Source organism: Alligator sinensis, unplaced genomic scaffold, assembly GCF_000455745.1.
Source record: "Alligator sinensis unplaced genomic scaffold, ASM45574v1 scaffold388_2, whole genome shotgun sequence".
Taxonomy (NCBI): Eukaryota; Metazoa; Chordata; order Crocodylia; family Alligatoridae; genus Alligator; species Alligator sinensis.
The window spans coordinates 1,987,859-1,996,840 of record NW_005842102.1 but is presented as its reverse complement, the minus strand read 5'-3'; the positions used below and the strand labels follow the sequence as shown (position 1 = coordinate 1,996,840).

Below are 8,982 nucleotides of genomic sequence, written 5' to 3'. Positions count from 1 at the left end.
GCAAGCAGAGGCCCAGCCCCTGGCTCCCACAGCACCTCTCCGATGGGCTGGCTGCATTGGCACCAGCAGCCCACCCAGCAGCCAGCTCCCCGATGCCAAAGCTGGGTGACATCTGTGGCCTGGGCCCTTGCAAAGGAAAGCTGGCACTGCCCGGTCCAGCTGCCATGGCCGAGAGCTGAAGCAGGCACCGAGGCTGCCGTGGAAGCCCTCGAGGATACATCTGGATCCTTTTGGCTGCCAAGCCTGCAGGGCACGGGGTGACCCCCAGCCCATCCTCATGGGGACAACACCTTCGCTGCACGGTGGCTCTCACCTTCCCTGAGCTCCTCCTATGACTGAGCCGCTGCCCATCACTGCCCAGCTCCTGCTGTGGCCCCACAGTCTTGTCCGACCAAGAGGAGCCACCCTCCAGCTTGCCCCCCTGCGGAGAGTCAGAGCCTGTCACATCATTGAGGTGCTCCAAACAACAGCAAAAAGTCCCACAGAGCAGGGCTTCATATCTGTGGGGCGCTGATAACCATACCGCAGCCTCCGCCTGCCAGCCGGGGCCTCACGCTGGCCAAGCCAGGCGGCTTGTCCTGGAGGCACTCCAAGAGCCATTGTCCTCCGAGGCCGGCTCAGCGGAAGAGGAGAGAAAGGCAGGAGGATGGAGGGCAGCCACGGCGCAGCGCCTGGAAGTCACAGCGAGCGCAGCGGGGCCCTTGCCAAAGAGCCATTCAGCAGAGCAAGCTGTTCAGCGCGGAGCCCAGATGTTCCACCGCGGGATCTCTGCCCAGCTTTCCTGCTACCCGTCCCCCTCCGGCATTTAGGGTCAGTTTGGCTGGTAGCTCTGCAGGAAGCCACGCTGCAGGTAGATGTCCAAGCAGCCCCCACGGCTTTCAAGGAAAGGGCGGGGAGGGGAACCTGGCAGTGATGCTACTGCTGATTGAGATGCTGAGGATGGCGCGCTGAGAGCAGGAAAGCGCCAGCCCCATCTGCTCGCGGGGAAGAGGATGCAGGTTGGGTCTAAGCTGGAATTGCTTGCACAGAACTTAGCACCTCTAGAATCAGGGGTGTGAAAGGGTCGAGCCACTCCTGTTATCACCCCAACCCCGCCCCTCCAAGGCCAGGCTGGGACCCAGATCCCTTGGACTTTGGGCAGTGCCCCAAACACTCCTGGACAGGCCCCAGCTACCCACTGTATCATGCAGGCCAGCTGTGCGCATCACTTCCCTCCTGCCCGGTGCTGGCAGGTGGAGGAGCGCCAGGCCGGCAGATGGACATGGAGCCAGGTGTGGGCTCTGATGTCAGCGATGGAGACCGTCCCCTGCCGAGGAGATGGCGCATGGCAGGACACTGCAGGGAGGAAGACAGCAACTGAAAAGGCTTTTGTAAACTGGCCTGCCAAGGACAGCGGGACGTCACTGCTAGCACAGGTCTGCAGGGACTTGGAGGGAGATACTCTCATCATACCTAGGTGCGGGAGGGAGAGGGGAAGGATGTAGCTTTGGGTTAGATGTCTGGAGCTCGCCAAGGTCCCAGCCTGTGGGCTGCATTTGAGAGACCATCCACAGACCCTCCTCTCACCCTTCTGAACATTGGGCTTTTAGGAAGGGCCCAGAGCAGGTGCTGCGGTGATGAGGGAGAGGAGGGTGCGACTGATGTGGCAGGGACAGCCCAAGCCGCTCATGCCCCCTGCTCCCCAGACCCCAGCCTGCTCCACGCTACATCACCCAGGGCAAGAGAGACCGTCCCTGCCCTGCCAAGCGTGTGACCCACCCCCCAGCAGACTGAGAATAGGGAAAAGGCAGGCGGTCCCATCCCCATCATACAGCTGGGAACCCAGACAACCCCGATTTGCCATGTAGTGACAGTGGAAGAGGAGAAATTGGTGCTTGTCCCCAGCTCAGTCTTGCTTTTTTCTTTTAAAAGTCTCCTTAAAAAATTTTTTTTTAAATCACAGCATGTGGGAGCTAGCAGGCCGTTGGCCACGGGACCGTTTGGCTTCCCAGGGACTGCCCCTAAATAGCACGTGCAGAGAGAGGGGACAGGGCCTCTTCTGCACTGGCGATTACTGTGGTTTTCTCCACCCTGCTGCGTTGAGCCTGAACGTCCGAACTGAGCCATCGAGGCCTGGCCGGGGTCATTGACTGCTCTGCTCAGGAGACCGATCCCCTCAACCAAACCAGCAGCCCTGTGAGTCCTTCTTTCCATCCCCACCGCTCTACATGAGACCCTCTCCCTCTTCCTACAGCCACATGCCAGCTGAGTTAGCATCACAAAGCAGCACAGCTTGGGGGCTTGGAGGCAAAGGACCCAAGCTGGGGATTTCTTACCCGTCCTGGAGTTGTTGGGGGGATGCACCAATGCCCCCACTGAAGCTACCAGGGAGGCTGGGCCCCCAGGGGATGAATTCTGTGACCCTGTCCCCAATTACAAGCCTTTTATAGTCCAATGGGACAGATTGTGAATAGTTTTTACAGCCTTTGCCTTCAGGATGGAAGGAACTCATTGCTGCAGGCGCCAGCCAGACCGTCAATGCAGCAAGCCTCATGCAAGCATACAGGGTGCTCCCAGCCCCCCACCCCAGCCTGCTTTCCCAGGGGGCTGATCAAGGGGAAAGCTGCAGGCGCAGGGCTCGGTGACAGGGCCTTGTGGCCGTAGCTGTCCCCACATCACCCCAGACTCCCGAGTCTGTTTTGAATGGCGCAAGAGGTGCCTAATCCCATTGGAGGACGCGGGATTTACAGGGATTAGCTTTGAGTGCATGTCAGTCTGCAGTCCCTTAAAGCAAAGCCACCCTGCTATGACACCTGCCCCTGGGAGGAGAAGGGAGGGCAAGACACGCACAGCCAGCGACACCCGATGCTGGGAGGGTGAGGGTTGTGCGGCACAGCCCCTTTGTACCCACCTGGCCTCCTGCCGCATGGCTCCCAGACCTGCAGCACAGCCAACTTCAGGCCCTTCTCCAGCACAACGAGGCCTCTTGCCCTCTGGGCTTGGTCTCAGGGCCAGGGGGGCTGTGGATACAACAGTGTGTTGGGCTCCTGGCACACCCAGTTTCAAGCTGGGTACACTGAGGCAGGGTCCTGCAGGCACCTGGCGGCGTGTGGGCAGCAGCAGAGCAGGGCCACGGCTGAGGCAGGCTCGGGCGTGAGCTCCAGGGCGGGTTGTGGAGCATAGCAGGGCATCGCTGTCAAGGCTGGGTGTGATCGCTGGGCCAGCTGTACACGTGGACTTTCGAACTCTTGAATAAAAGGAACTCGTCGTTATGTACCTCTTGTCCCAGCCTCCCTCTGCCTTCGTTACGGTCCCATGCCAGGGGTCTCTGGGGGCTGGGCTGGGCTGGGCTGGGCTGGGAAGCCGTGGCATGCCACGTGCCACAGAGCTCCTGGCTCACGTGGGCCGATGGGGAATGTGAATCTCCTCTCTGCAACCGAGAGGGGCTGCCTTTTGCCCACGTCAGGGACCAGCAAGCTCACCGGGGTCCTACCTGCAGGGGCTGAGCAGTGGGTTCCTGCTGCTGCTGCCGATCTGATCCGCTTGGTCAGACAAGGGAGAGCTCAAGGCCCTTCTCCTTCACCAGCACGGCCAGAAGCAATAGGCGGGTCTTGGAAAGGAGCTATCTTCTGCCAAGGGAGAAGGGGCAGGTTTGAACCGACGGCCACTCCCCGAGGCCTGGGAACCAGGGGCAGTTATATACCCTTTCAAGAGGTACATGTGCTGCAGGGACGGGCAGCGGTAAGACTGCTGCATCGCACTGCAGTCCCCGAGTGCCCGTGTACGCAGGCGGCACCACCGCCACACAGGGAGGTCTGGGGGTGAAGGATGCCCTCCCGGTGCACAAAGCTGGGACCAAGGCCCGTTCCTCCCCATTCTCTGCAATGGGAACAAAACATGCCTCTCAAGAGCAGAACTGCTTGATGTGACTCGTTGCTTGCCGCTGGCAGGGAGCAACCCTGGTCTGAGGAGAGGGGGCTTGGGAGGCAAATGCTTTGCAGAAGCCGCCCATCTCCCTTTCCCACGGGCCCGGGGAAAGCTGCATGCAGGTCTGTGTCCTGTGGGGGCTGGAGCTAGCAGCGGTTCCCAACTAGCCCCCAGGTGCTCGCCCCCCCAGCAGCTCTCCACACGCCTCGCCTTGAGACACGAGCAAGAACAAGGCTCGAGTACTGCAGAGCTTGTAGGGGAGCTGCCACCGCCTTGCAGGCATCTGGACTTGCTGGGCACCCCCTTCATCCCCCCATGAGCTTGAGCTCCCCCGGATGCGGTGAAGCCGACAGGCTCGTGTCTCTGAAGAGGCGCAGGGGCTGCCCGTGCAAGCAGGTGTTGAGGGGGGCACAGCCTCAGCTGGTGGAAAGCAGCAGCTCTGTAGCAATTGGCTGCTCTGGGCTTTTGCAACCCAGCTCCAAATGCAAACGCCACACCCAGGCTTCACCATCACTCCCAGGTGCCTTGTGCGAGGCCTTCACACCATGAGCCCCTCCCTCCCCCCCCCACTCTGCAAGGCAGGCCAGAACGAGTATCCATTGTCTACAGGCGGGGAAACTGAGACTCGCCCACGGTCACAGAGCCGGTAGCAGCGCCAGGAACGAGACTGGGGCATCCCAGGCACCCGAGCCCAGGTTCAGAGCACTGGACCAGACACAGAGGAGCTGCGCCTGGGGCTGGCAATTCCCCACCAAAACCAGAGGCCACTGCACATGATGGGTCCCAACACCCCTGCCCCGCCTACCCACCCTGGAGGAGGGGGGCACTCATTCAAGGCAAGTCGGGAGGGAGGGACCAGATCCTACCGCCCAGGGATGGAGGGGTTTCCTTGAGGCCTGGGGCCGGGGTAAGTCCCAGCAAAGTTGGCAGGGAAGGCACTGTTGCGAGAGCTGCAGGGGCATCGAGGCTGGCTGGTAGATGGCCTCGACCAACCAGTACCTACATGCTGCCTACTGGAGCTCAGCCCGGCCAGGATCTCCGAGCTGGCAGCTCCTGGGGGCTGCAATTCCCTTTCCCTGTCCCAGCGACAGAGCTGGGTTGCCAGGAAAGCCATGGGCCCCTCCCGCCGTGAGCCGACACGGCTTCTAGCTCTCAGCACGTGTCCGTGGGCTTGTTTTGCTCGCACCCCATCCCAGGCCTATCACGCATCCAGAGGGCTGACGGGGATGGGAGCGCTTCGAGCCCGCAGCTCACAAGACAGGAGTCACCCCCGGCTCCGGCCCGCGTGCCTCATCGTTGGTCATTAGCGCAACTTGGGACCCGCCTGGCTCCAAACGAGGCACCAAATGAAGCGCGCGTGCAGGGCTGATTAGAGCCGGCTCCCCGCTGCCATAGTGAGAGCGCCGGTAGCCCCCTCCACCACGCCGTCTCCACCTGGCTCCCAATGGGATCCCAGCCTCTGGAATGTGCGGCAATAAACCCGCCGCGCTGGCGGCGTCCTCGAGGACGCCGTGGTGATTAATGCAGCTGCTTATTTAAGGGAGGGCAAGCTGGACAGCACAGACCAGCTGCTAAAGCCGCGGGCACGTGGGGGAGCCCCTGAAGAGGAGCAGGGTAAGTCAATGCACCTTCCCCAGCGAGGGACTGAGCGCCCCTGGCTCTCACTGCAGCCCATGGGGGAGCTGAGGGCAGCACACAGTGGTGGCGCTGGACTGGCTCAGGCCTCCCCTAGCCACAGGCAACCTGAGGCTCATGCCAGCTCCTGCCTCATGCGGGGAGCTTGGGTCTGCTGCAGAGACCCCAGGACGGAGCATGGGGTGCTGTCCAGCTTGTGGACCGTCAGCTGGACAGAGCGATGCCCGGGTCTGAATGGGGATCTGAGCCCCCGAGGCAGAGGGCTGCAGCCCTCCCTCTCCCTCTCCAGTGTCCTGCTGGCAGCTCCAGGCTTGGTCTGAAGCTGTCTGAGGTTGCAGCACAGGAGGGATCAGCTGCTGCTGGGGCCAGGGGTGGCTCATGGACAGCTGGCCCACCAGCAGCCTGCTGGGAGAGCAGCCAGTGGCAGCACAGGGAGCTTGCCCTCCACAGCCCCACGACTCCAGCTTCACAGCTGAGCCTGCAGCCAGCGTGGCTTGTTCTCCAAGGACGAGGTGGAGGGCCCCACAGCCACCCGGCAGCAGCTTCCTCCTGCTGCAAGTGCAGAGCCTTGCTCTGAAGCACTCGCGGAAAACGTTTCCCCTTTGCCTCCACTGCCTGCCGCCTCGGCAGAGGTGCAGAGACCACGCACCCCCTGGGGTCGCCCCCACAGAGCTGGTTGCACAGGCGTGGTCTCCAGCCCCCTGCCACCTTCCTTCAGCATCCATTAGCCAGCGCTGTGCACTGGGGACAGCTCCGGAGTGCAATCTGCCTTCCCTGCCGGTCCTAGAGAAGCCCGCTGCTCGAGGACCCGCTGTCAGCCTGGCCTGGCTGCCCGCACACGGCTGCTTGTGGCTGCAAAAGACCGAGTAGCTACAAGGTCGTGATGCCCAGCCTTACCCCGCCAAAGCTCCTAGGGAGCAGGTCTCGCAGGGGCAGGAGGCTGAACGGATGCTGTCGGCTCCCCCGGACCGAGCTGGTGGTGCCTGGGAGCGGAGCTGGGGTCCCACTGCCAGTCCCGGGGGCTGGAGGAGACTCCGGCAGGACTGCCGGGCAGTGCCAGGGACCACTGTAATAGAAAAAGCCATGACCCCTCACCACGAGGCACTGCCAGTCCATCTGGTCCCCCAGGGGCTGAGCAGGCCTGTCCCTGGGAGTCAAACCCAGGAGCGATGGCTGCTGGGGAGACGCTCACACCTGTAACCCTTCTCCATTCCCACCCCGCAGATGAAGGCACCCTACTCCTTGTCCTGCCTCCTGATGCTCAGCCTGGGCACCTGCTTCCCTCTGGATGACCGAGCAGGGCCAGGAGACCCAGGCCCAGCCCTCCCGCTCGAGCCCAGCTGGTGGGACGCGGTGGCCTGGAAGAGGAGCACCGAGGACCTGAGCTCGCTGTTCAGCATGGCCAAGGAGCTGCAGGGCTTTGACCAGGAGCAGGCCGGCTTCGGGCAGCAGCAAGAGAGGCCAAGCGAGGACGGTGAGGACATCCGCTTCCAGCCGCGGGACGACGGGGAGAAGCGCAGCGGCGTGCTGGGCAGCCTGGCCGAGAAGCTCAATGGCTACAACCGCAAGAAAGGGGGGTTCAGCTTCCGCTTCGGCAGGAGGTGACCGGCTGTCTGGTCCTGGGATGCCCCAGGGAGCTGGGGGGCTCACCCCAAATCAGCCCATCGTGCCACCCTGTTCCTTCCTTGCTCTTCAGCTACAGGGGCTGGGGGAAGGACAGGATGTTTCATAGTACTGGGTTCGCTCTGCTCCTTCCAGCTGTCTCACATCCCATCCCTGCCTGCTCTGGATGTGGCAGCCCCTCGCACCCAGGCAGGGGGGCCTAAAGGGAGGCTCCCAAACCCAAGCATGGCACCCCACAGCTCCCCTTCCCCTGGCACACATCATGCTGGCAGCCCGGGGGGCCATTCTACGCCATGCATGAAATTAGGCTGAGCTAGCTCATCAGCCAGAGGGGAGGCAGACTGAGTGATCACGGTGGGATAATCCAAGTGCTGAGAGACTCTGCAGGGACCGCCAGGAGCTGACAGCCCACAGAAGGCGGTGGAGGAGGAACGAGTCCTGCCGGGCTCCGGCTGCTCTCCCCGAGTCCCGCCGTCACGTCCAAAACTGCAGGCGACGCGGGATGCAGTGCAGCGCCTGATGAACCACCACCCCTGCCAGCCGTGGGGCATGGGCCTCGATCACTCGTGCCATCCCCTGGGCCTGACGAGCTGTTCAGTGTCATTACAACGCCTGCAAACCATCCCGGGTCTGTCCACAGTTCTTTACCCGTGGTGCCTCACAGCCCAAGCGCTGGGCTCGGCTGCCGGTCTGGGCCTGGTGCAGCACGGCCACAGCGGCGGGGAGGTCGGTGGGGGAAGCCGCAGGCTTGCATCAGTGCCTGTGACCAAATTGATGCCATTAGGCATTTCCTCCCTAACAACGACCAGCTAATGATCTACTGCAGGCCACAAGCATCGTTACCTGCAGGTGCCAGGCAGCACCCCTCCAAACCAGTGCCTGCCCAAGCTAGACTGGGGAACGGGGCTCTAAGAGGTATATCACCGTATATGTGAGGCCGGCTGACTGCTTAAAGCCAGCATGGGGGGCCCCCCAAGAGAGTGGGGAGCAGGAAAAGCGGCAGACGCACACACCCGGGGCAGATTCCTAGCTCCGTTGCACTGACATGAAGCGGCCCTAACTCCTCATCTGCGAGGACGGGAATGAGAGCGCCCTTTGGCTCTCTCATGACCCGCACACACACGCTGAACATGCTGGAGATCAAGACTGCTTCGAAAGTGCCTCCAAGGGTAGACGTAAACAGGGAGATTTTCCTCCCTGCTCCATTTCCCCTCTGCTCCTGCCTCACCGGCAGCATCACGAGTATAAATAGAGCCGGCCTCACACGGCCGACAGACTCCAGCAGCTATTTCTGGGCAATGGCACGGGGATCAGATCCATTTAAATATCACAGCTTTGGTCTCTCTCAAATCCCACCCCACAGACGGCCCAGAGTTCAGGGAACGTGCAGGCACCAGCCTCCAACCCGGAGCTCATATCGATGTTGCTATGGCAGCGTTTCTCCCTCCCCAAATCATCAATCGATATTCGCTGGTCAATTTTACCCACGAAGGTGAGGAACAGAGAGCTTTATAACAATGCTCAGCTTGGAGCTGGCCCATCGGCTGCACGCTGGGAGAGGACACGGGGTCCAATGGTCAGCACTGAGCTGTGGTCCCTGCTCTAGGAGGGGAGTGGGTCAAGCGGGCTGGAGCAAGGGGGTCTCTTATTCCCGGCTGTAGCAGGGGAGTGAGACCTACTGCCAGGAGGGGACTGGATGCCACTGTCTGGGTTATAAGGCTCAGCCACCCCTTGCAGTTTGCTCACAGGCACAAGCTGGAAGCTCTGATTCTGCTCACCTGGAATCAGCCCATCGGAGTGAGTATTTGGGTTGGTTCA

At 61.9% G+C, this 8,982-nt stretch overlaps 1 protein-coding gene across 1 annotated transcript; it reads left to right on the top strand.

Annotated features, from left to right (window-relative positions):
- The first annotated feature begins 6,765 nt into the window (after positions 1-6,765).
- On the top strand, positions 6,766-7,146 carry QRFP (pyroglutamylated RFamide peptide). The gene has a single exon (XM_025204933.1). It carries the CDS (start codon positions 6,766-6,768, stop codon positions 7,144-7,146), a length of 381 nt encoding a protein of 126 aa, XP_025060718.1.
- Positions 7,147-8,982: the final 1,836 nt, after the last annotated feature.

What these genes read in the sequence shown, in the direction of transcription:
- QRFP (XM_025204933.1), top strand. Translation starts at nt 6,766, where the DNA reads ATGAAGGCACCCTACTCCTTGTCCTGCCTCCTGATGCTCAGCCTGGGC.